Raw genomic sequence first — 27,585 nt, forward strand, 5'->3', positions numbered from 1 at the left:
GTCTCTGCACATCCGAAACAACACAAAAGGTTCTGCACTGCACTCTGGCAACAACATTGTTGACAACTGCAGATCCACGAGTCCTTGTGATATTTTCAGAATTGTACCTTTCTACCAAGCAAAATGTTACACACACACGTACACAAAAGGTGCTTATGTGTAAGAAACCTGAAAGTAACTGAGAGCCTGTGATCACAATGCAGCACTTTGCACACAGCACTTCACAACAGGCATGTGCCAGTCTGCTATAAATACACCAATGTGTTGATTAGCAGAACTATTTACACACTCTCAAACTTTCAAGGCTACAACTGTGAGTATGTGGGAGATGGGGAGAAACATTCCTGCTACCTTAGAAAAAACAAAGGTTAAAATTTAGATTTTGGACAAAAATTATACTTTTCATGTTCCTTTTCCTGGATTAGAACCTGCAAGACCACCTTTTGTAGCCACAGTGCCCTCTACACCAAAATGCTGACTGCTTACAACATGCAAGATTATCAAATGCATGTACGTCAGCAGAGTCCAAAAATGAATGAGCTGCTATGTGGCGGGTACTCTTGTGTGTTGACTGCAACACAGCAGATATAATCAAATGTTGACTGTTAACATGTCGAGGGCAGTCATACTGCATGTCTAACTGAAATATGCTGTTTAGTAACTATTGCTTCATGTCAGATACTGTCATGTACTGAACACTACATTAGTGAGTGCCAAACATACCCGCCAGAAAAAATTTCTATCATAACTCAGGGAGGGTTGGTCATTTTAACTCTGTTCAAAGCTAATGCATTCCAGAGTTTACATAGAATGAAGGCTATTGTTGATCCCCCCCTTTGAGGCAGATGGATTTCCAACAGAAATTAGCCCAATCTGTTTATTTGAATCTCTTTTATTCATATTAAATGTATATCTACATATATTTGAAATGGAATTCTCTGTATTGGTACAAGTAAATTAATTGGGCTAAGATTAGCCCTTAGCCACGTGGACGATCGAACGACACCGTAGCTTTGATAGTTAGTTCTGTTGATAGTTCATTTCCTATTACAATTATTATTTTACCAAGGTGAAAATGATAGGCACTATAGGAATGATGGCCATAGGCCCCTATATACCTTTGACATTGTCTTGAAAAGTCTTGAAAACTCCACCTGGCTTTGTTCTCTCTTTGTACTATCACCGATTTCCTTGGGCATTATCATCTAACCCTCCTCCTGGTTGTCTCTTCACTGTGTATACTAACAGCACCGTCTTTTTCTCATTGACCATCAATGGAATGCACTTATGGCAATCAGTTATTCCCTTTGCACTCTCAAGTCTTGTCTAAACCATCACAAGTACCCCCCAGATGTTTCCTCCTCTTCATACCCACTTTTTTCCTTTCATCCTTTTCTCTTTTTTCTCCCTGTTTCCCCCTCTCTAACAACAGCACACAAGGGCTTCGCTCTCCCACACAGGCATTCCTACAATTCACACAATAAAGGGATTTCAGATACAAGGAGGCACAGATGGCTGCAAACAGGCTAGAAAAACAGAAGCCAACTCTAGCATATTCTTCAGAATCCATGTAAAGGACTAACCCAGTTGTGGTGGTGCATACATTCTCCCATCCTCACCCAAATTTGGGAGATGCTGGCAGAGTTATTGCAATAATGGATTTTTCCCACACTATCTGGCTAATGTAAGAACCTCTGGCTCCTAAGCACAATAGTAAGATACAGAGGCACAATATGGGTACTTCTACTTGGTCAAAGGTTTCCCAGTTTCTACGTGTGATTTGGGAAAGAATGGCACCGGACATCCAGTATAACATAAGAAAATGGCTTTTACAAAGAGATGGGAAAGGAGCTGCAAATAGGGAAGACAGAGAGTTAAATTATTGTGCTGATTCACTGCAATATGTGCATACACCAAGCACAAATATTTGTGCAAAAGTGCCCTTACAGCCAATGCCCTCCTCCTTAGAGCCTACACATGGGAAGGTCACAATCTCTATACCTCATCATGTGTCTGTTATTCTTACCTCAATGCACATGTGAACTAAACTTCAATTGCCAATGTATTTAGTGCCTGCACTGGATTCCTCCCTTCCATCCTCCAATGGTGTGCACTAGGATAATCTTTTTTTGCTTCATTTCCAATCTGATGACTGCTGTCTATGCTAACCAGCTGTCTTTGCTCCTTTTCTTTTCCTCAGCGGTAAATATTTCAATAGTGATGTGTTCCAGTGAGAGCAAACTCCATTCAGTAAGGAAAAGACACCCCCCACGCCTAGATGTTTAACCACATGACTGAGTTTACTCACCATTCTGCCCTTGATCCTTTAACCAAGGCTAGGGAAAGGGGAAAAAACACTTTAGGAGTTCCTCTCTGTAACCACTGGAAGACAGCACTCATCTCAGGAAATAAGGATGCTGAATGGAAACAAACCATGCCTAAGAAGAAAGGTAATTCAAATGCAACAATAACATTTCTAGACAAGAGAGGTAATCAAAGAATACTCTTTGGATTGGAGTGTTTAAAGTCAATGCTGCTTCTCTTGCACAGGATTCAAGTTTGTTCTTTCTTCCAGTTATGTGGCTAAAAATAACTGCTGCAGTGTTCCAGAAAGCCACAATCAAGCTACTGTGAAGGGGGGAAAAAACCCACACATGATGATACTAAATGCTATTATTAACCTGAATCCTGTCTAAGGATGTCTTTGAGATGAAACCAGAAAAGCATTTCAGATCAGAGGGGAAAGGCAGCCTTGTTGCTATTACCTGTGATTACCTGATAGATACACCCATATGGCATATGCACATTTGTACCTACATGTACTTTCAAAATTTTCCCTCAGGAACCATTTGTACTGTGCAATCAAATAAGGAGAGCATGAAAAAAGTTCCTCCTCTTCACAAGGAAGGTTTTTCCTCCACTGAATTCCAGTGGGTCCCTTCATGCTATCTCTGTGCTTTGCACATTCTGTGCTGAGCACAAGGATAGGGTTGCCACATGGTCAGGTATACACACAGGCCCCGCTGACCATAAAGTCTCTGCTTTAAACTTAGCCACAATATGATATAATGGACAATTTAAATGAGTGTGTACCAAAACGACAAATTGTTGTTCCTTTTCTTATCCCCCTTCCACCCAAGCATATGGAGTAAAACATTAACAGAAAGGGATAGATTTGTAAAAAGATATAGCTGCCACTGACCTGTCTGGAAAGCCAAATTCTTCCTTCAAACTGACCAAGGGTACCGAAAGCAAATAAAGGAACTAATGTTGCAAGGTCAGCAAAAGAATGGAGGTCAAACATGCCTGAGTGAGGCTCACACTCAGGCTACGGTTTCAGCCATAGCCCAGTCACAAAAAACTTGTATCAACTCTCTATGAAAGACCTCTTCTTTCAGAGACCCAGATTGAGCTTTTCCCATACCTTTAAAGTTCTACCTTGTTCTTCGTGTTTGAGAGTTGTCAGCGAATGTTAGTTGTGTCAGCAGAACATAAAGTCCAGCAAATTGGATACCACTGAAATCCAGCAAAGCAGCGGGGTATTCTCACCACATGCTGAAACGCTAGGGGCATTTCCACACATCAGAAAAAACAGTGTTACGCCAGCTAAACATTATTGCGCCTCCCAGCCCCTCCTCACCTTTTTGCTGTCTTGCTCTAGTCCTTTTTGCGCTTCTGACCCTCCACAAGTGCTGCTGGAAATAGTGGAAGAGAGCAATGCGCTTTATACGGGACTCTCTTCTGCCTGTCACTCAAGCCAGGCAGCCAATCCTCCTTCTGCATGTTTGAACGGTCCCGCAATGCCCGCTAATTTTGTTTTAATTCATAGTTCTCCATTTAAGTGCCTATGCATCTAATCATAGTTGCATAGTGCTTTTTGAATGCCACCCCTTATGGAATCATGAGTCTTGATACTTTAAAAAATTAATCTCATTCATGTTTTTTGCAGGGGGACTTTAGAGAGGGATGCTTTGTATCATAACTTGCGGGGGGGCACTGTTTGGCACTGCCTGCACGCTTGTCCGCCTATTCATTGCTCCATTTTTAAGAAGACATTCCCATCACCGGGAATAAGGGAGAGAGAAGCAGGTGCAAGGACGGGACGAGGCAGGCACCTTTAGCACATCTGAGCCTCCATACATTCCCTCTGCTGGTTGCTCTCCAGTAGCTAGTGTTAAATAGGTTGAGGCATCCACTTTATGCAATTCCCAAACTTGCACTTTAAAATGGAGGATGTAGTGAGCCAGTTACTGCCCAGACACTGGATGTTGGCGATGTCATATGGAGGAGCCGGAATATAATGACTACATAAGGTAAGCAGTTCACTATATTTAATGGATGCAGAAATGCCCTAGGTTTCCTCAGGGGTTACATGCACACAGGTTCCAGCCAAGCCCTTACTGTAAGCTCCATGGGACATTTGAGGCTAGATTAGATAATGTCACCGTCATTGCAGAGGATCCACCACAAAGACTCTGATTAAAAGGTGGTCTCTGGAGTTTCTTTCTAAACCTATCATTTTGTTTTTCAGAAGAGGCAAGCTGGTTGTCTTCATTACTGTCACCTTTGGCACTATCGAGAACAGGCTTTTCCCTCCCACAGCAAACAATTTTTAGCGCTGGCTTTAGCCATTAATTAGAAAGGAGTGAAATCTAGCTTTTCTTCTTTTGTATCAATCCTTTTGTTGGTGGCCTGATAGCGGAAGTGACTAAGGGATGCTTTTGAAAACCTTAACCAAAGCCGTGTGACTTGAGAGATCAAAAGTGGATATTTACATAGGGCTGGAGAATATAATAGGACACAGAAATGATAGTAGGCAGAAAGAAATTAGGTTTTCCGCCTCCATGTATTTGCTCTCAATTGTCACATGCAGGGGCCTATGGAGGCCATGGGGCCCACCAACTCATTTCCTGGCACCTGCCAAGTGTTCAAGAAGTGGGTGGGGCTTTGGCCCAGCAAAGCTTCTGGCTGGCTGTTGGAAATTTCATTGACTATGATTTTTTTAAACATTGCTTTGGCAAAAGTTACTACCAGAGCACAAAGATTTTCGCTGCATGACTGAAGGTAAACTCTGGCAGCCATTTTGAGGATGGCTCCACCTTGTCCAGTTTGTGTCAGAACTCCCACAATGCCCATGGGGTCAAGAAGGTTGGGTACCCAGATCTGTTTAATTGGTTTTAAACCTCTATTTTCTTGGGTCCCCTCCCCTTTGTACTTATATCTGGTGTGATAACAGATGCATAGTGTGACGGTCCAAAATGTAACACCTTTTCCAAGCCTAAAATGCTGAAGACACAAGGTTGGGGGGAAGTGGCTACCGGACTCAAACTGAACCATAGATTATACTGTGAACATGTGGCTGCTTCAGATTTACATTTCTAACAGGAACCAGTGTATCAAAGTCAGCCAGGCAACAAGGGTCTGAGGCTCAGTATGAACTTGAGCTTCTCTCCTCCAATCTGAATTCATGAATAATTTAAAATAAGCCTCATCCTCATCAAATGAGGCATGACCCCACCACAGTTCCTAGGCACTTGTCAAGAACTTGGCACACCTAAAGATCAAGCCCCTGAAAGGGTGGATTAGCAGTGGCCATAGTTACCTAATGACTTCTGGGGTTCCTTGGTTTTTTAAGTGGTCAATACATCATTCAAATAGAAACTCCCACTATGTTAGGAGACATAGCCACCATAGCCATAGCCACCAATGAAACAACTGGGTAAGTTCCAGCAATAGAAGCTGTTGGCACACATACCCAGCCAATAAGTTGTATTTCTGACAGAAAGATGAGGTCAACAAGACTTTCCAGTTGTTTTGATTTTTTAAATCAGACTCCTTTCCCCATACTTGACCACAGGACCTTGAAAATGTAATGGTGTAAAACTAACCCCTACATGATCACTGACCAGCAAACACTAGTCCTGGTCAGAGAAGCAGGTTCAAAAGAAAGGGAATAATGTTCCCTTTTTGAAAACAGGAGGAAGCCAAACTGGCAACCCAAGTATTTAAACACAGAAACATGGTTTTAAAGAAAAAATAATATTTATTTGCAATATAAACAGAGTCCCAATACTGGGTTCAGGATATATAGGGTCACTCATTTTTCCTTCATAACACAGAAAGCAAAACTGTCCCTCCCTAACAAACTCTCATTTATACGAGGATGCATCTTTAAGAAGACCACCATTGGCACAGGAAGCCTTTATACAAACCAGCTTAACAAGATACAGATGCACAGTCTAAATCCCTGAAAAAATAAAATGCCTCCTTGAGGTAAGATGCAGTTAAGAGAATCCCCACTTGCTTGCTCATTCACACAGTGCTCCACTTCTCTTGCCCTGATGACCCCAACAACCCCAACATTATTACATTAAAAAAGAACAAATAAACAAACCAACAAGAAGATCATTCCAATATTCTGGAATGAATATTTAACAAAAAAAACCCCACAATTTCTTGAAGCGACAGCATTAAACATTCTTTCACATGAAGATAGTTTTTTATTTGTTGAAAAAGTATAAAATTGAATGGGGGGGAATTCGTGGCTTTAAGTTACTTTGAGAGTTAAAGTGGAAAGGGAGACGGGGAAAAAGGAGGGACTACCCTGAAGCCAATACATATTTTCCTCACCTGTTTGGCCCTCCTGAAAAATATATAAGCACCACTTCTCCCTCTTCCAGTATAATACAAGATTTATTTCCCCCATCTATTAGTGAGAAATATAAACAAATCTTCTTGTTGTAGAAGGCACAGCAAAGAAGTTACCCAGAAAAAAGAAAATTCACCAGAAAGCTCCAGTGGCTTTAGGTATCACCCACTTCCCCACCCTTATTCCCAACAGCACAATTCTGTGCCCTCCTGTGGTTCATGCGCAAGGTCCTCAGGTTCTGCCTTAGAAGAGTCTTAGCTCCGCATAAGCCTACTTCAACAGCAGGATCATCGGCTGCGCTTGGCCTCACTGCCGTGCTGCTCCCCCGCCACAGAACAGGCAAGTGCGCCAGATAAATGCCAACATTGTTGAAAAGATTTCCATTGCTTCGGAAGCTGGAATGATTTCAGGCCAGCTGGGTGACGTTAACAGTCATAACAGGCTGAGCAGAGCAACTGAGAGCCTTTAAAACATGCTTCTGCCAGCTCTGGATGGAGGTTAGGCAAGATGCAATCTCAGGTAACACCAGAGTGGTAACTGGTATAGGGGAGGGGTGTGGGTGTGTTTGTTTTTGGCAAAGGTGGTGTTCTTAAAAAAATGCACATTGGCGCTTAGTCACCTTGGCTGATTCAGTGCAGAAGAGATTGTGAATGTGGGCATGGTGGAGGGAGTGTTATCACCAGCTGGCCCTCACAAGTCATGAAAGCTCCACCCAGGTGCCAACAGCAGCAGCAAGGTGTCTGCCTCGCTCACTCCCAGTACCCAGTAACATGCCAGTATATAATCAAGGCTTTACAAAGTGTGCAAAATGCATTTGGTCAATAGAAACATTTGATTCTTCTCCTTTATCTAAAAAACATGAATTTGAACAATAACAGAATAAAATACTGGTTTTGCAACCTCGTCTGTACAAACAGTCAGGAACATACATTATTTTAAAAGAGTTTGAACCCAAGAAAGAGTAAAGATTACCTCTTTAAAAAAAAAAAAAGTAAACTGGGTTTTTAAAACAACAGTCTCAGGCCAACACTTATTGGTCAAGGTTGCCAAGTGCATAAAGTCTCCTTTGCTTTCCACTCCCGGCTCACATACACACGAGCAGCTTTTGAGAGCCAGTGTGGCGTGCACAGGTGGTGTGTGCTGTGTCAGTCTCTACACACTCAGGAAAGCAGTTATTGCCAGTAACAGCTCTGTTCAGAATGCCAGGCCATCCCTTACATTAAATAACTCTGATAAGGTAACTCCTCTGAACCCATTTTGATTAGCATCCGAATACTAATAAACGGCATAAGCTTTTTCAGTAGAGCAGCAATCAGACCACTCTGCTTGGAGAAACCAGTTCTTTCAAGGCTGACCGGAAAGACAGACTTTTCTTTTTTTCCTTTAATGAATTTGAAATGCTCAAGAGAAGCTATTCAAGGCTCAGGGTGCCCCAAAGAAAATCCCCTTCAAGTGGACTCCAAAGTGTTCAGCTGAAACAAATTGTGATTTGTCGGCGTGGTGAAGTAAAGCTGCTCACTGGGGGAGCGGTTATCACATGGGCTGTTGAGTCCCAAAGTCCTCTCAAAGTCCAGGAGTTGGCCCATGAAGTTAAAGTTTGGGGAGATATTGGACTTTTTTCTTTTCACAAAATCATAGGCATCATTCAGAGACAAGTTGAGCTTTTGCATTAAGTAGGCAACAGTTACTGTTACAGACCTGCTGATGCCGGCAAGGCAGTGAACGAGGATGCCACATTTCTTGGAGCGGGCCTCATCTGAAATAAGGAGAAGAGAGGGAGGGTGAGCATTCTCTGTCGAAGAAGTCCCTTCATTGGCACCTGCCTCTACCTTTTCCAGTCCAAGACTGAAAAACAGGACTAAGCTAAGCCATATTTACACACAACTACCGTTACAACAAAACACTATCTGAGAGTCTCATATGTTGTACGGTTGCATTGATAGTGGCAGCCAGTACTGCATAGCAAGGACAGATTACAAATAAATAGTTCTTTATATCTTACATCATTTTTATGCAGCAGGAAACCAGCAATAAGTGTAAGAGGCAACATCACACTTGCACTCCTGGCATCTTATTAAGATGGCCGTTCAGGGCTCTACCATCTCAACCATGCTTAGTATTAAGCAACCTGCAGGTAGGTGGCCAAGACTCCACAAAACTGACACATGACTACATGCTACTACAAAGGCCACATTTGCCAGCTTTTGGGGGCTCCTGATTTTCTGAACACAAAGCCAGCTTCATATAGGAGCTGAAGTTTGCTAGAAGTGATTATATTTTCTCACTCCACACAAAGTTACCACTGTTTAACAGAAACATCTGTAAACGGCCCGTGGCGCCGCGGGCGCCACGGACTAAATAAAGCAGTAAGGGGTCCTGGGGCGGGATGAGTCCGGGATGAGGAAGGGTCCAGATTGGACCCTTCCTCATGACAGACAATCGGAGGGACCAATCGGCAGGCGCGAAGCGCCTGCCGATTGGTCCCTCCGATTCCCAGCCCCAGGAACTGCGAGCCGCGCGCAGCGCGGCTCGCAGTTACTCCCGGCCTGACGCGGCGAGAGGCGCGAAGCGCCTCCCGCCGCGTCAGGCCGCCGCCTGGGGGAACCCACCGATGCCTTGAAGAAAAAAAAAGACCCGCCGCTCGGGCCGCGGCCTGGGGGAATCCCGGACTCAAAGAAAAAAAAAACAGCGAGAACCGCCGCTCGGCCCGCCGCAGGGGGACTCCCGGACTCCAAAAAAAAAAAATTACAAGGGACGCGCCGCTCCGACCGCCGCAGTGGGACTCCCGGACTCCAAAAAAAAAAAATTACAAGGGACGCGCCGCTCCGACCGCCGCCTGGGGGACTCCCAGACTAAAAAAAAAACACCCGGGGAGAGAACCGCCGCTCGCCCCGCCGCAGTGGGACTCCCGGACTCCAAAAAAAAAAATTAAAAGGGACGCGCCGCTCCGACCGCCGCCTGGGGGACTCCCAGACTCAAAAAAAAAAAAACCGGGGAGAGAACCGCCGCTCGGCCCGCCGCAGGGGGACTCCCGGACACCAAAAAAAACAAAAACAGAGACGCGCCGCTCCGACCGCCGCCTGGGGGAACTCCCGGACTCAAAGAAAAAAAAAACAGCGAGAACCGCCGCTCGGCCCGCCGCAGGGGGACTCCCAGACTCAAAAAAAAAAAAAAAACCGGGGAGAGAACCGCCGCGAACAAGACACCCTGCCCGCCGCAAAGGAGCCTCCGGAGCGCCCTCTCAAAGGTAAGCCATCCCCGCCTTTCCCACCCCCACCCCGCCCGTCCCTTTCCCCGGCCGAAACACACTCGCTCCGCCCGTCCTTACCTTCCTCCTGCCCCTCCAACGCCCTTTTCTGCCTTGCCGATAGCGCTGTGGCTAGGCCGCGCGTCCTTCACGGCCGCCGCCACAGCACTAGACTGAACCAGGCATGCGCGGACTCCGGCGCATGCCTGGTTCCCTTCCCCAACGCAGCCCTGCCCCACCCCTCTAACACGCACGCGCGCCATCCCGCTACCGCGCCGCCCTCCCCGTCGCCTCGCTGCCCACCACCCCTCAGCCTCGCTACTGCCTCCCCCAGGCCCGCCATGGACACCGGACCACACCCGACGCCGAGACTTGCCCGCCTGCAATCGCGACTTGCCCGCCTGCCGCGCCGCCCTCAGCACCCAGGGTCCCTGCAAGGTCAGTCGCTGCCGCCTTTCGCCTACCCTTCCTTACCAGGCCCGCCCAGACCACTCCCGCCAGGGTGCCTCTCATTGATCGGGATGGGTGGCTTCCTGTGCCCGCCTGTCTCCCTTGCCCATACTCCCCTTTCAAAGCCCATTTTTACAAATGGGCTTTTTTTACTAGTTCAATCATATAATGGCAGGCAAGAAAGGCTAACTGCATTTTAATGACCAAAGTAACATATTTCCACAGGCTAAAAGGACTGCCAAAGACTATTGACACTGGAGAAGAAGGCCCCATTTCTTCAACATCTTTACCTGATGTTAGCTCTCTTTAAGTAAAGCAGCACCATGACTCAAGGGACAAAGGCCACAACTGTAGCCATACACACTCAGAAGCACATTCCACTGAGGTCCACAGGATTAACACAAGCTGAGGCCTTGCTTGCCTGTCATCTAGCTGCCTTGCAGTACAATCCTATGGCCCTGTGTAAGACCACTTGGACTGGACTAACTCTGCATCTTGTCCTCTGACTAACAGCAGAAAGACATAAGTTAGAGATAGCAGATGAAAGAGGGAAATACAGAATGAAGTCACAACTTTGTTTACCCTAACACTGCACAAATCACTAAGCAAGGACTGTTCAGCATGCCATTTCTCTAGCGAAAAAGTCTCTCTGAGGTATTCTGGTGTTCTCTTTGAACACAGGTGCCTTTTTTTGAATTCGGATTTTATAGTGAATGAATGAGGTAATCATTTCCTGTCATAAAAACCAAGAGCACAACGTGCGGTTTTCACAGGAGGATGTTTCTGAATGAGGCTGTGTCTCAATACCACACTGTAGCAGCAAGCCTTCAAGTATAAACAAGTTCCGATAAACTGATAACAGAAATACAGCTGAAAGAATAGATATAGCAGGTTTCAAAAATCTGTGGTAATACAAGCCTAAATATATTTGGACATCACCTGGCTCCACCCCTCTACCCCCCATGTTAGTTTACAACAGAAAAAAAGAATACCACAAGCAACATGAGCAGCTTTCCTATTGCCAGCCTTTTTGGTGCAACCAGGGACATAAACATTAGCTCAGTATTTCTACCACAGTAAATAGATCTAGCATGTTATGAGTCAATTATACCAAACTCTGTGCACTTCTCAAGCTTATAAGTAGTTGACATTCTATGCACTGATCATCACTGCCAACGTATGGGGGAACCTATATGTTGAGGATTCTGTTACAATAGCCACCTTCCATCACCAAACGAATGTAATCAGGCATGCACAATGAAGAACAGATCCAACTTACTATGTGGTTTCCCCATAAACCCCAGTATAAACTAAGGTGGTTTTCTCTTCAACACCTTGCAAGCAAATACAAAAAGCACAGTGTTGTTTGTTTTTTTTAAGTTATCAGGTATCATCTGTATTCCTGGATCATCTGTACCTGAAGAAGTGAACAGTGATTCACAAAAGCTCATATCGTGCCACAAATGTTGTTAGGCTTCAAGGTGCTGCTGTACTTACTCTTTTCTAAAAGCATCCAAAGTGATACCCAAAACAATTCCAGGAAGCTCCTATTTAAACCTAGAGAGTGTCTCAATTTACTTGGGGAGGTGGTCACCATAAGGATTTTGCCAAACTGCAAAAGTAAGCCACAATGACATCCACCAGTCTACAAATTGGTTTGCACGTGCATGCTCATCACTTGGTAACTTCGGCACTGAGATAACCTGCATGCGTGAATGAAGCATCACACATCCAACAGTCAGCTTTGAATGTAATGATCTGGCAAACAGCATACAGCTGTAAGGCTGTATTTTACATTATTTTATCTCAATAGATGACAGGCTGTTTCAGAAACCCTATATTTTCTTAATGAGCAGCTCAGTAATGGTAGATAACTTTTCCAGCAAAACAGCTTTCTGACTACTGTTTGCCCCCTTCTGTTTGCAGCTAACCTAATGTAAGGCCATATACAATTTACACAAAGCAATACTGATGCTATAGTGATGCCCACAGGACCTGGCAAGCATCCCACTTTAATTGTATGACTCTTTAGCATCAGAATCTTTAGCATCAGACTAGAAGACCACAGAAGATGTTCAGGAGTTCCCTTCCAGACAAATTAAGGTAGAATATTTAAAACAATTTACCCATCAAATCATAGAGAGGCCATTTGCTAAGTATTTAGAAAATGTATATGCTGCTTCTCCAGAGACCCAAGAGGACACTATTTCCATAGCTTAAAATGCTATAAATACAGTGACATAGGAAGAACTAGGTCATATGGAGATTCATTATGCCAAGTATACAGAAGTACCATCTAAACACCAACTGAAGAAATCTGTGAGTCAAAAGTTAAAAATTCTACAGCTTATTTTTGCAGCAAATAATGATGAAATACAGGATAATCTACAGGAATGGTGCCTAAAACCATGACCACACAATCTGACATCTAAATCTACCATGTGTTTCAATTAAATCAACGAATATATAGCTCAGACAGGTGCCCAGTACTGGCACACTCACCAGGTACCAGAGTTGAGAGGTGTAAAAATGGACTTGCTAATTTACCAAAGGCAGAGGGAAGGGGCAGTTGCAGAACCCTCTATATGAGGGATGGAAAACTACTGATTGCTAAAAGGGTTGTTCCATCAAGAACAGGATGTCCAACACCTACCAATGAAAGCAATGGCCTCAGGAAAGAATTGGGAGAGATTCTGACTCCAGTGATCCGAGATGGGAATCTGTTTGTACTTGAATTCTCCGTCGTGCTCAAACATGTTGGGAAGGTTGGGAGTAACGTTCAGGATGTACTTGATGCCATACTTGCCCAAGACATCCAGGTTGCTGGAATCTTTGGCACAGCCCAGATACAAGTAAGGGAGAATCTGGACAGGGAAGGCAGGCTGGTTGTTCGGGATTGGACTCCCATCAGATTCTGTGGCACTGCTTGGTTCCCGATCAGATTCCCCATCTGAACAATCGGAGCTTATCCTCAGCCCACCCAGGCCAAGAACTGATGCAGGAGGAGAGTTGGTGGGAGAAGAAGTGTCAAGACTGGTTTCACAATGCTCTGAGTAGTCTGTCTGAAACTTGTTGAATCCACCTGTGAAAGTAAACAGAAAATACCATTTTATTGTCACTGTATTTTACAGCTTGTTGTTGTTGTTAGGTGCGAAGTCATGCCCGACCCATCGCGACCCCATGGATAATGATCCTCCAGGCCTTCCTTTCTACCATTCCCGGAGTGGAGTCCATTTAAGTTCGCACGACTGCTTCAGTGATTTTACAGCTACAAATAAGAAAATGCTTATTACCAAGGAAACCCTCCATTTTCATTTATTTGCTTCCTCCTAGCAATAAGGCTGACAGAATCAGGAGGTTGGTTCCCCGCCCTTTTATTTCACGCCTCCTTTTCAATAATTCAGGCTGCCAATGACCAAAAAACACAGCTCTCCCATACTATTGCACTTTGAGGAGTTTGATGTGTGTCTCCCACTGTTTCTTGCCCTTTCTTGGAGGTAACAATTACTTTGCAGGCCTTAGAATATCATACAATTATTAAATGCAGAAGCGCAATCGTTGACAACTTTTAAATGAATGCTTCACATTGGTATTGATTAGACTCATTTAGTGTATACTGTAGGAATCCTCCTATTCACTGTCTCACTCAAGTCTAGTTCTCACCCAAAGATAATAAACCTGAGTTTGGACTGCATCACGCACACTGCAGACAGAAGCTTGCTCTCATCTCATTAGTTCTTTAAACATAGGGAAATTTGGGCTAGAGAATCATCATTTAAACACACACAAACAACAACTGAAGTAGCATAGTCCAGAAATAGTAATCAATGTATTTGATTACCTGCTTCTGAAGCAGGAATCCACAGACACAGATCCATAACACAGCTTGAGTTGTGAATAAAACTGATGGTAAGAATATGAATGAATACAATTGAGGTTGCAATCTTTTTTTGTCCCTGGTAGGAAGGCTTCTGTGCCTTTAACAAACATGTAACTGGCATAAAGCAGCCATTGTTGCTTTTCAGCATGGAGGTGAAGGTGCAATGATGGGAAAGCTTCACCTGTTGAATGACTCTCTCATGCAGCAGCTAGAAATGCAGGAGGCACTGGGTCTGAAGAAGGGAGAACCTCAGAGTTATCTCAAGAGTATTCTAGTTCATTTCACACTGACTGACAGTCAGTTTTGCTTACTGACAGAGAGTCAGTTTTGCTTTTGATAGGGTGATAGGTATTCTGAAAAATATATTTGAAGCCACATATACAGACAGCACCTTCCCTGTATGTTGAGCTATAATAGTGTTGAGGAGAAAGTTAAGAGAATGAGACAAAGTTCCAGTTTTAAAAACAGACTGAGTATTGTGCTATATCTGCTACAAGAACACAACTGTCGGCTTTAAAAATACCAGTGTGTGAGCTGAGGCATTTAATGCTTCAATTTAAGTGAATCCAAGGTTTTTCCGATGTGCATTCAGCACCAGAAACAATTTCTCTTACTAATTATTTTTTTTTGCCAGCTTGTTTTGACTTCACAATTAGGAAAGAGAAAAGTTACTTTCTCCTTAACGTATACTAATAGGCATTTAACTATAATTATCTAAATCTGATAAACAGTGCCATTATGAAAGACTCCTGGAAATTTAAGGAGCTTGGCATAGCTGCAGTAAGGTCACTGAACAGAGTACTCAGCCCCTGCCATATTCATTCATGAAGAAAAAAACAGGTTCCCTTTTTCCCTCTCCTCAAAGAGAAAGACAATATGGAGAAGCCATTTTGGAATTTTAATTGGAAACATTTCCACTGAGGCCCCAGAAGAGAAAAGTGAGTGAAACACAGCAGCTTTAACTCCTCTTTCTTCTGTTTCATATAAGTTATAAGAATGACAGAAGTGGGGGGAGGAGAGTGAGAGGAATTAACTATAAAACTATAAAAGGTTAAAGATGACATTCCTCAAGAAGAAAAAATAAATTACTAAAGGACAAAAAAAGCTGGGTAATACATTCAGTCAAGAATAACTCAAGAAATGGAAAGGTAGCTTTAATTCAGCTCCAAAGAAGTCAAGGGTGGGCAAGGAAAGCCCTAAACTGTAAGAACAGTTTAGTTCCTTCTCTAGAGCCCATAGACTGGCTCAAAGTCTTGCTCCTCCTTCCACTACGGAAATCCCTTGGTTTTTGTGTGTTTTTTAAAAACAGATTTTATTGAAAGGGATCTTGATTCAGTGTCGCCTGCCATTTCTGCCTCAACCCTGCCACCCAGTGACCATAGGGGTTGGTGTGTGTGATAAGGAGAGCAAGGCTTATCCATGCTCTCCTGGGCAACGTCACTCACAGCAATACCCTTTCAGAGGAAACCGTTTGAGATCTGAATGGGGGAATTAATGAATTGAGAACACCATTCAAATGCCTTTCATTCAGAGATATGCAAAGGAAATACAGAACCCAGAATGGACCAGAGAGGTCATCTAGCACAACCTCTTGACCATAGGCAAGGCCAGCCAGCCCATCTCTCCCATCCACAGCTGGAAGCACCTGCATCTGCAGAGACTCATCAAAAAACCAATTGGGGTTTTAAGAATGACAGACAAGCCCCAAAGAATCAGTATTCCCACCCCTAATCCATCATAGCAAATGTTCTATGTGTAAAAACTGTATTTCAGGCAAATGGACCACTGCACATGAAACAGCTTTTGGATGCCTTCTCACTCCATCCTCCCCCTGTCCCCAAATTCTGAAGAACTGTTGGAGAAAATTGGAGGGGGGGGGGAGAATCAGAAACTGGCAGTTGACCAGAAATCCTCTTTAAAGGATGTGGGTAATGAATCAGACACACTGACAGGAGGAGACACAAATGCTATTCATAGATATTGAACTCTCGCAAACCAGATCGCTTTTTATGTTCTGAAAATTCTCTATTCTCAGAGGGAGAAAAATCTGACAGGAATACACGTTTTTTAAAAAAAAAATAGAATAAAAGTGAAGTAGAAAGGAATAATGCTTCACTTTTATTTTTTTAAAAAAACGTGTATTCCTGTAGAAAGGAATAAGTAGAAAGGAATAATGCTTCTCAAACATTTTACAGTGCAGTGAATGATCTCCCACCCTGTTCTACGGGGGGGGGGGAATACAAGAGCATATCCAAGGTTCAGTGGTCAAATGCCTCAGCACATGGAACCATTCTGCATTCAAACAGTCAGGCCCACTCAGCAGCCCCAACCACAGGAGACTAATGGATGAGCATAATCCTTCGGCAAACCTCCCCCCCCTCCCCGCCCTTGGACCTCCTGCTTATATGTCTTAAAACACCCTGACTTTATGTTGGGGAGAGGGATTTTCTTAGAAGCGGCAGTCTACAGCTCTCCCCCTCCCCAAGTACCGGGAAATGAACTGTCAGGAAGTGGGGAAAGCTAACGCTGAGCCTTGGCGCTCTGGCATGCCATGGCGGCGGCGAAAAGAGATCCCAGGAGGACCTGTCCGGGGAGAGAAGCGTGGAGATAATGACAGAGCCCGCGGGGCGGGAAGGACGGCTTAGGCGGGAAGCAAAAGGCCCCGCCGCGACCTGCTGCCGCTCCCTCGGGGAAGGGAAGGAGGGAGGGAGGGGGCTCCAAGTCCCGCTGCTGGCTACCGGGGGGGGGGGCTCGCCCTGTCGCCGCCAGCTTACCTTTCAGGTAAAACGCCTTGCAGCCGTCGTCGCGCAGCTTCTGTAGCAGGAGGCCGAGGACGGAGGTCGGGGCGCCGGTGTCCTGCTGCCACTCGGCCGTGGCCTCGTCGTAGAGCAAGACCGTGTCCGCCTTGCAGCGCTTGACGAAGCGCTCCTTGTCTTCGTTGTTGGGGATGATGGAGCGGATGGGCAAGTTGCCCTTCTTGAGGCGCCGGAGCATCAGGCCCGGGATGGCCAAGTTGATGGCGGTCTCGATGTGCGAGGACTCGAAGAGCTCGTGGGGACGGCAATCGAGCAGCAACAGCGAGCTGCCCCCGCTGGACTCCAGCTCCTCCTGCAGCCACTCCACGCTCTTCCACGGCATCGCTGCGGCCATGGGAGCCCTGGGGGAGCTGCCCCAGATGTGATTTTTCATGAGGATCGCAAGCGGAGAGGGCCAAAACGCGGGGGGGAGGGGGAGGCGGAGGGTTGCAAGACGACCGCGCGTGCAAACCGAACCGCTGCCAGGAAATGCCCTGCAGGTTGCCCCGAGCCACTCAAGACGCCAAAAAGTAACGCGTACTTTAGAAAGCAAAAGAGCGAAGCGCGCGGCCCGAGGGAGGCGCGCGGAGCCTTCGTGATCCCAACGCTTAAGCAGACCGGCGGGCTCGTCCTCGTCCCCGCCTGCTGCCTGCAAAGACGCTGCCTTCCACTTGCAGGAGCTGCAGGGACGGATCGAAGCAGCCCGGGAACGGCGCGGCTCTTCCTTCTGCCGCGGGGAGGAGGGTGCCCGCTGCGGATGGCACGGCGCCTTGCTCCCTCTTCCCTCCCCGGGAAAGGTAGCCGACTACTTGCTCCGCTTCCAGGCGCTGCTGTTGCTGCTACGGCCCCGGCGCCCTCCCACTCGCTTCATCGTGGCTCCTGCCTGACAGCCTCAATTAAAAAGGGGCTTCGCCATCGGAGCGGCGTGTCACGCTCCGGGAGGCGGGACCTGGGCGGGAAAGAGCAAGACGGAGGAGGGAGGCCTTAAAGGGGACGCAGCAGTTCCTTCCCTGCCCGCTTTCTGGAAGGCAACGCGGCCAAAGCAGTTATCCGAGCTGAGCTGCCTGCTTCCTTCCTTCCTTCTTCCTCCTCCTTCTCCGCGCATGGATGAATGTAACGAGTCCCCGCCCCCTGCCCCCCGCGTTCATTTGCTTTGAGCTCTGCTCGGTTTCCTTGCGAATAAATGTTCGTAGGCCGGAATTAAATTCGCCGCTCCCCCCCCCCCCTTCAAAAGCCACCAAACTAAATTAACAGAACAACCCTAAACAAGTCCATTCAATGGGACTCACGCCCAGGAAACTTGGGGGGGGGGGGTATTTCTTGGTGTTTAGGATTGCACCTGGAAGAGTCGCATTTCTTGATATGGGATATGTGTTCACCTATGACATTTCTGTGTGGTTCGCTGTTTGGCTGTGCGACGGCATTTCGAGGCAATCTACCATTTCTCCGTCAGCGGGGAATGCGCTTGGCCTCTCGCCCGTCCCGTGGCACGTACAAGTGGGGGAGAAGCAGGAAGGGGCCTTCTGTGCCCAGGGCTCGGGCCCCTCAGCCTGGGATGCTCCCGTGGCCGCAAACCCCCGCTGCCTTCTCTCCGGCAGAGGCCCGGGGCCCACGACGCCCTGGGTCCCTTCCGTGGGGTAGTCGATCAAGCTGGGCTCTCTGGGAAGGGCCGGACTGAAGCCAAGGAGGCTGCTCCCGAAGGAGAGGCTGACGGACGGGCGGCACTTTTCGGGGTGTGTGTGTGGGTGATTGTGTAAGGGAGAGCTGCACCACGCGTCCTACGAAAGGTTCAACGTTTCCTTGTCGTCCCCGCTTCAGCCTGGCGGGATTTGCCGCCGCTCTAGCGCCTTGCAGGGCGGCAGCGGGGAACTCGGGCGCTTCCCGGGCGGCAGGCGGGCGCCGCGAGAGGGATTGGCCTCGGAGCGAGTCACCGCCGTCTCCCCTGCCCTCTCCTCCGCCGCCTTGCTTAGCCCGCCGGGCAGCGGACTCGCCTCCCGGGGACCCGAGCAGAAGTGGCTGCAGAAAGAGGGCGCCACAGGGCACAGTGGGCCAAAGGGCTCCCGCCTCGGCCGGCCCGCAGAACTGACGAGGGAGGTGCATCCCCGCCCTGTGCGTGACCCTTCGGGATTCAGAGCCCCGTGCTGCGTTTCGCAGGGTCGCCGCGTCCGTCTGCAGTAAGACGGCTACGCTGGAGTCCCCCTTTGAAACCTGCGAGACTTCCGGCCTCGGCGCTTTCGAGAGTCCTCCGTCGGATGCGTCACCGGTGTTCCGCGGGGCTTCCTCCCAGATGCATTGGCATAAGCAGATCTCTCCCCCAGCCATGCAGCACGCGGCGGGCTTAAGTGTGCTCTCTCAAGGCGGGTGGAAGAAGTTAAGCAGGAAATGAAAATGAGAGGAGGCAGGCACTGCCTGGCACAGGCACGGCTTGCCCTGGGAAAGAACAAGAATTGCCTCCATCGGCTGAGCAAGAGAAGGGGGATTTGGGGCGTGCGCATTTTATATTTGGAATACAGAAATAAACAACACTCAGATTTACATGCGTGTCTGTTTTTAAATGGATTTGGGCGCAAAACGTGCCCGATGCAGTACCCATGCGTATGCCGCGCGACCCACAACATAAAGAGCAGGCTCTGTCTATTTACATATTGAATCCTTGATTGACAAGACTTTCTTACTCCACGTGACTTTTTGCTTTAAAAAAAAGGGCTTCCTTCTTTCGCCGTTTAACTAGGAGCCAATCAGCTGTTCCAGTAGATGACGAGAGAACCGGAGGAACCTATGCAGAGCGGGAGGTGGGGCTTTTGGGATCTTGTGGCTCAAAAAGACCCTATAAGCAAAGCGCGGGAAGGGGGTTCGGTAGAAATGAATGGAGGAATAGGTCGGTGTGCTGTGTCGTGAAAGTTTCTTGCAAGCTTGTGCAGAAGGCCTAATAATAAGCTGTGTAGGGTTAACAGGATTGTTGATTCAGAGCACTAGCAAGTCCTGCCTGCTTCCTTCGCCTCTGAAACCCTGATGCTCAGCATTTAATATTTTGGGACACTAATCACAGCAATCAGGCTTCAGGATGCATTGGTGGACAGTTTACAGTTTTTCCAGATGCTGTCTTTTAATAGGTGATCTGGAAGATGTATATCTAAAAGAATTAAGGCATCAGTACAAGAACAGTGTACAAAATGCATCACGCTGATGAGGCAAAGAGTCATAACTGGCTGTAGTTCTTTGTTGAGCACAAACTTGGCAGCTATGGTTCTTCATTGCTGCTGCTGAAGCTGCTAACAGGAAGCAAAATGGTCTGCCTGTGATTGTAGTATACTGAATAACTTTCAATAGAACAGGAAACAAGGTAAAGTTTATTAAAAAAAATATTAATCCTACCAAATGTTTAAGAAGTTGAGCAATTGCTGCACAACCTTTTTCTAAATTTGAAAGAATTAGCTTTTAATTTTTTTATATTGATATATTTATTATATAAAATGCAAAGCTCATTAGTTAATAAAACATTTTTTCTGAACTTAGTGCTAAGCCCACATAATAGTATCCTTAGTCAAAATGGGCAGCTCAGCCCTAAACCACAGACACTGCTGTGGTGCTGTTGCCAGATTTGACTTAGCCATTGCCATCCCGAAAAATGACAGCCTGACTTTAGGACAGTGATGTCAATCACCTCAGTCAAAATACTGTACATTGTCTGGAAAGTATGTGTCAGAACAAAGCTATGGCAGGTCCCAGAAGCAATTCATATTTGGATATTGAATAAAACACTGAACAAGCCTTCAAGTCACACGGGCTTCATCCTCAGGTTGGATGTGAGGCAGAAGAACTTGTTGCAGACAGCAGAAGGTGTGACCTTTCCCCTCTTTTGGGTGATTACTCAGCATATATAAGAGCTGAAAAATTGTATCCTGCATTTTTAAACACATTGGCCCAATAAGTTTCTGGAACTTAAACTGCAAGTTTCTTGTGTCACTTTAGTCTTATTGCAGTGCAAGCTTTTGCAAACTATTTCACCAGATCACAGAGGGATGGAGAGAGGGCCGTGAAATGTAAGAGGGTCACACACATTAGTGATCATTTAAAACAGCAGTAGGAGCTGCTATTTATTTTTTTATCACATTTATATACTGGCCTGGTAAAAAGGTAAAGGTAAAGGTATCCCCTGTGCAAGCACCGAGTCATATCTGACCCTTGGGGTGACGCCCTCTAGCGTTTTCATGGCAGACTCAATACGGGGTGGTTTGCCAGTGCCTTCCCCAGTCATTACCGTTTACCCCCCAGCAAGCTGGGTACTCATTTTACCGACCTCGGAAGGATGGAAGGCTGAGTCAACCTTGAGCCGGCTGCTGGGATTGAACTCCCAGCCTCATGGGCAAAGCTTTCAGACGGCTGCCTTACCACTCTGCGCCACAAGAGACTCTGCTGGCCTGGTACGGGGCAGCATATATGGAATGGGAACAGTACAGATAAGTCATAACATTAAACATGGAACAATGGAACAGTAATGGAAGAGAAATTCATAATTAACTTATTGGTGGGCCCGTGAGTGGTCAGTACAGGAATTAGCTTCAGTTTCATAGGAGGAAGGCTCAGGGGCCCAGTGGAAAAAGATGGAGCTAGAGCAGTGGTCCCCAACTTTTTTATTACCGGGGACTGGTGAATGCTTGACAATTTTACTGAGGCCCGGGGTAGTCTTTTGCCAAGGGACGTTGCCACCACCTGAGCCCCTGCTCCGCTTGCTTTCCTGCTGGTGCTGGGAGACGCTGCCAGCAGCATCTGCACAGTGCCACACCTAGGGGGAGCCTCAGCCATGGCGGCCGCTGGAGAGCACCAAAGGTGAGCCGGCGGCAGAGTGGCAGCCGGGGAGGAGGACGAGGAGGAACCGCAGCCCAGTACCGACTGATCCACAGACCGATCCCGGTCCCCGGACTGGGGGTTGGGGACCACTGAGCTAGAGGACCTCAACCAAATGCCTGGCAGAGGAGCTCCCTTTTGCAGGCCCTGCAGATCTGTTCTATATCTGTCTCTATACACTCTGTGTATACACTCTTCCTAGCCATACTGGCTCCCAGAAGTAGCCTACTACAAATATATGCAAACTACCATTTCTTGTCAGCTACAACTCCCAGCTAAAGCCACTCAAATGCATCATTATGGATCTATGCCCCATCCTGCACAATGTTCCTTTGTATTCATGGACCTTGGCTTCCCCTTGCTTAGAGATAGCCCCTTAATCTAAATTAGTTTCTTCCTAATTAGATTGTGGAACAAACTGAAATGTTATCCCAGTCCCCACTCAGGACCTTAATGACATCAACTAGTGATTATTCACCTGCTTGAACATGATACATGTTATCACAAGCCAGCAATGCCCTTTGTGTAGGTCAGTCCAACTATTACCTAAACAAGAGAATGGATAGAACTCTAACGCTAAAATGGCAGCATTCAGAACCAGTGGGAAATCCTTTCTGTCTCTCAAGACACTTTGCTGTGGAAAGTCACCATTGTTTAACAAAAGAACTTCAAAGGGAGATTCCAGTGTGAAACTGCTGGATTAATCATACACTTGATGGTATTTGTTTAGGCTTGAACTAAGTTAAAGGGCTTTTACACTCACTATAGGTATTAGATAGTTTAGCAAAGAGAGGGAAATGGCGTTATCACCATTATTCTGAATGGCCACTGTGCTTATCTTCTGTCGCCAGAGCTCTGCAGAGAGATGTCATAAACTGCTTCTTACACTGCATGGGCTTTTGACACAGCCATTTATTATTTGTTTTCCCCATCTGCATCTGCCAGCATAGAGCAGGCTTTATGTGTTGGATTAATCTGATGACAAAAAATATGTTTTTCTTCAAACTGCCCCAAGTCTCCTTGTTTGTAACAGACAGATTTGTCTACCTATTTGGAATTCCTATTTAGCCATAGAGTTTTCTCAGGATAAAGTGAGAAATGCCAGAACAAAAGCGTTACGTGTTCCCATCTGGGGTAGTCAGCCTCCCCTACCACGACGACCAAAACTCAGTGGCCCACCTTCCTACCTCTGGCTAAGCACTACAGACTACAGTTTTGAAGAAGGACAGATGTATGTACATCAGGATCTGCAGGAAGTTCTAGCTAATTCCCAATCCTTCTGCGCAGGTCACTTGGCCAGAATACTATTTAGTCAGAGCTTTCTTTGCTGATTCCCCAAACATCCATTTTAGTGTGCAAGCATCAAACCAATGGCATCGGAAACTTCCATATGGGCAGACAGTTTGCTTGCGCTTGTGGCCAGCTCCAGTACAAACCTGCCAAACGAGTATGTGCAATGCATAACCAGCTCTGTCTGACCACCTAGATAACATTCCAGGTCTTTGCAGCAGGTAAAGTACCCCTGGAAATGTACACATATGGCCAAATGTTCAAGGGAAGCACAGTCTGCTCATTTATGTGAGTATATTTAGTAATTACAGGCAAGTGCAAAACCAGACAAGACAGAATTTGTCCTGAGGCTAAAGAATTCTCCCTGAGAACCTCACCTACTTTCCTTCCTACCTTGAATAAGACTTCAACTCATTTGGCAGCAAATATAGGCTTAAAAATGGGCGTGTAATGCTGAGGGTGGGGGAGGGGATCAGTTAGGCTTCTGATGTCCAGAGCTTCAGTTCCCTGCACAATTTGTTGGCTCTTGACCAACAGAAGCAGAATATACCAACAGAAGCAGAATATATACCAACAGAAGCAGAAACAACAAAACATTAATATAATTAATTAGTACAATTGATAGAGCCTGCCTAATTCCACTTTTCTTGGCATGGAGAGTTTCGGTTATTTAAACTTCTAAAAATCTATTTATCATCGACTGCACACAGCCCTGAATGCCCAGGCATTAATGGACTCAGCCCATGGAAGTTGGGGTAATTCTGCTTAGGGTTGCATCCATTTTTATGTCAGGGTCTTGTTTTGTTTGAGAAAGCCAAAACAGCAGCAACAGCAAAGCTGCTCCCCACTTCTCTTTTCTCCAGTCCATAGATAGCTCCTGATTGCAGCACATCCACAGTGAGTCAACTAACGAGGCTTTCTGAAGGTACAACTTCCGGTGTGTTCACTGGATGTCATAAATGAGCATTTACAACTAATCAACCCATTATATTTGTCATCAAAGAGCTTCTCCTTTTTTAAAATCAAGCAAAATGGCCTGCCTGTTTCTCAACAAGCCTTATTCACGGCTGTTCTTTGAAGGTGTAAAAGTGAGGTCTGCATTGTGCTACTGTATCAAAATGAACATTCTGCACATCCTCTTTAAATAGAATCATAGAACAGAGAGGTTTCTCAGTGGAACAGGCTTCCTCGGGAGGTGGTGGGTTTTCCATCATTGGAAATTTTTAAACAGAGGCTAGATAGCCATCTGACGAAGAGGCTGATTCTGTGAAGGATCAAGGGGGTGGCAGATTACAGTAGATGAGCGATAGGGAGGAGAACCCACCACTTCCTGAGGAAGCCTGTTCCACTGAGAAACCGCTCTAACTGTCAGGAACTTCTTCCGAATGTTTAGATGGAATTTCTTTTGAATTAATTTCATCCCATTCATTCTGGTCTGTCCCTCTGGGGCAAGAGAGAAGAATTCTGCTCCATACTCCATATGGCACCCTTTTAAATACTTGAAAATGATTATCAGATCCCCTCTCAGTTGTCTCCTCTCTAGGCTAAACAGACCAAGCTCCCCCAACCTTTCTTCATATGTCTTGGTCTCCAAACCCCTCACCATCTTTGTTGCCCTCCTCTGGGCACGTTCCAGTTTGGCAACATCCCTCTTCAACTGGGGTGCCTAAAACTGAACACAGTACTCCAAGTGAGGCCGAACCAGAGCAGAGTACATACTGGGGGCCATTCCGCACAACTTAAATGTAATTACCTTTGGTAAATTAATTCAACATTTCGAATGACATCATACACAATCTCCAACACTCCTGCAACACTCCCACAAAAATCACTTCGTTGTAGCACTTTTCGGGAAATCCAGAAAAGTGGATTCCCCCTTTAAAAAACCGCTAGACTCTTGAGAACAAACTGCAACACATCTGAAAAAGACATGTGCGTTCTCGATGTAGTGGCAGAAAGAATGTCCCTCCCTTGCTCTTGCCCCCGAGCTTCCGGGGACGCGATCGCCATTTTTTTCCCTTAGTCCGGCGAAAGCAACGAACGAGCAAGGCTTCTCCAGCTAGAGTCCCTCCACAGAAGTGCTTAACAGTAAAACAAAGCTCCCTATTGCAAGTGTCTTTAAAGTTCCCAAGCACAATACAGCCCCCTGTTCGACACTGCCCGTAATTTTGGCCACAAATAACGCCCATGGGGGGGTATTTTTTTTACTTGAAGAGCATGGAAACGATTAAGCGCCAGCTCCTATGCCAGCAAAAAAGGTCTTTCTGAGACAATGAATGAACAAATATTCGTTGCGACTGGTGTGTTTGCATTTTTAAAAAACAGTTTTTAAAGGGAAAGGAGCTTTTCGGGAGCACGAACACGACAATTCATTGGCTGTTCTATTGGATTGACGGCCAGGGGCGGGAACGCTTCCTTTTTGCGTTTCCAGTGAGACCAGAAACTTGTGGGGAATGAATACAATGCTACTGGGACTTCAATATTCCACTAGAATTAAAGGTATGCGGAATGGTGAAATTCCACTATTAAATATAGCGTTTCTGCATACTGGAAACATTCAGCAAAATTGGTCCTTGTGCGGAAAGCCCCTGGGTTTTTATAGTTGTTGTTCTTGTTCTTAAACCACCTAAAATGCCATACAAACAAATTTAAATAGGAAAGATCCAAGAGTTCCTGGATTTCCTGTTTTAACTTCTCATGAAGCTCAGCTGTCCAACTGATTACTGCTTTATCTACCATAAGGTCACATTTCTACTTGCATTGTTTGCAAGAAGGAATTGGGAAGGCTTTCTCCGTATAGCCATTGACACCTTTCCTCTCCCCAGTCATTCATGATGTGATTGACCTGCATGAAAGCCCCCAAACCAGGCCACGGACAGACAGGGGCTGCATTCAGACATCAAACTGAGTTGGCGTGGCCTGAATGTGCATGATCCTGGCTGGTTGCCAAGCTCAGATCTCCCTTCCTTACCTTTGCATGAGTGTGATGAAGGAAGCCAGATTTGAAACTAGGTCCACTTACCTGTGGTGTACAAATGAAGGCATGCAGCTTAACCAGGGTAGGCCGAAAAATATGACTGCACACTCATCAAAGGAAAAAAGACCTCCTCACCACCACCTCCAAAAAAATTCAGCCTGAAGAGAACTGAATACCCTCCAGGAACAGAGAGTATTGAGGATGACCAAGAGTTAGTTGAAGCAAAAAGGTGTGGAGGAGTAATGGGCCTGCGGAAGCCCCTGAGAGAATCTGGAAGGGGTGACATTTTCAAATCATTTGTCATCCCTCCAGCCCTTCAACTTCTGTTATTTATCCCCCCAGGGAAAGAAAGAATATTCCTTTGGTGATCCAACGGAATCTCTGGCTTCTCCATCTAAGGAATGGTAGGACTGAGGAAAGAGTGACTACCAGTCGATCTAGTAGTACTGGCCTCAATGAACGCAATAAAAACAGTACATAAAATATACCCTTCTTGTAAAAATCCTGTAGGTTAAGGCCTGATCTGTTGTCCTCTGGTTGTGCAACTGGCTGTTAGCTGCAGCACAGTGTTCGCCAAAGGGGAAGCTTTACTAGACAGTTGCTAGTCCTGGCTTGCAGGCGTCATGTTAAAGTTTGAAGGCTTTCTCTCACTGTTATGAAATCAAAAACAATGCTTGAGCCCACGTATGATAGTGGGAGATGGAGTAGGAGGATCTTACTCAGCGCTGCAGCAGTTGGTGCTGTGTGATGCTCTTGCTGCCTTCTCTGCAGCACTTCAGAGATACTGGAAAGCAGGGACGGGCGCCGAATTTGCCATCAGCAAGCTGTCTCTCTCTCCCTTTCCCTCCGCTACTGTTTCTCTCTGCATCCAGCTTCTTCCCCTCTAGAATACATCATTGTAGGTGCTGTCTTCCAACTTGCAAATGTCAAATGAAATCTCGCCGGTCTTCCTGCTGCCCGGATTTTGCTGCCTCTTTGAAAATTGCTGGATTGTTAAGGGATTTCCCTCTTAAAGTAGAAACAGTATCTGCATCTTGAGCCAACTTTGACATTTTATTCTGAAACGAAGTTCTGCAAAACGAAGTTCTCCCAGGCCAGAGGAGTGGGGAGTATTGCTCTTATGCTTTCGGAAAACCATGCTAGCCTGCATTTAGAACTTTTTCCTGCATTGCCAGGAGCGATATACAGGCATCTGCATATGGTAAAGTGTGTGACAGGAACCAGGTAAATAAGTATACATCATCTCCCCCATTCTCTATCGCCTTGGCAGGTGGGAGTAGATTGTGATTGGCTGCCGCCATGTTATAATTTTTAATGTCTTTTAATGGGGTTTTAATTGGGATTTTAAAGACAACTGTTACCCGCCACGAGCCTACCCAGGGAGTGGTGGGAAATAAATCTAATAATAATAATAATAATAATAATAATAATAATAATAATAATAATAAT

General features: G+C 46.0%; 1 protein-coding gene and 1 long non-coding RNA gene across 3 annotated transcripts; one reads left to right on the plus strand and one right to left on the minus strand.

Annotated features, from left to right (window-relative positions):
- Positions 1-291: 291 nt before the first annotated feature.
- LOC143832051 (uncharacterized) lies at positions 292-13,697 on the plus strand. 2 transcript variants are annotated; one of them, XR_013229071.1, is made up of 3 exons: positions 292-313; positions 2,201-2,450; positions 13,478-13,697. It is a non-coding gene; the product is annotated as an uncharacterized LOC143832051 (long non-coding RNA). The 2 variants fall into 2 exon arrangements; XR_013229072.1 differs by having other exon boundaries at positions 13,495-13,697.
- Positions 6,024-18,035, minus strand: DUSP7 (dual specificity phosphatase 7). The gene is made up of 3 exons (XM_077325824.1): positions 17,001-18,035; positions 13,000-13,428; positions 6,024-8,405 (listed from the first exon to the last, which is right to left on the minus strand). The coding sequence occupies exons 1-3, from the start codon at positions 17,413-17,415 to the stop codon at positions 8,098-8,100; spliced, it is 1,152 nt and encodes a 383-aa protein (XP_077181939.1). The 5' UTR covers positions 17,416-18,035; the 3' UTR covers positions 6,024-8,097.
- Positions 18,036-27,585: the final 9,550 nt, after the last annotated feature.

This window comes from Paroedura picta, chromosome 3, assembly GCF_049243985.1.
Source record: "Paroedura picta isolate Pp20150507F chromosome 3, Ppicta_v3.0, whole genome shotgun sequence".
NCBI classification, from domain to species: domain Eukaryota; kingdom Metazoa; phylum Chordata; class Lepidosauria; order Squamata; family Gekkonidae; genus Paroedura; species Paroedura picta.

Bases quoted from the DNA above. Each gene is read 5' to 3' on its own strand.
- DUSP7 (XM_077325824.1), bottom strand. From the start codon at position 17,415: ATGAAAAATCACATCTGGGGCAGCTCCCCCAGGGCTCCCATGGCCGCA. The intron at 13,429-17,000 runs GTAAGCTGGCGG...TTACTTTCACAG, and splicing joins CAAGGCGTTTTACCTGAAAG to GTGGATTCAACAAGTTTCAG. The intron at 8,406-12,999 runs GTAGGTGTTGGA...TCCTTATTTCAG, and splicing joins TGAGGCCATTGCTTTCATTG to ATGAGGCCCGCTCCAAGAAA.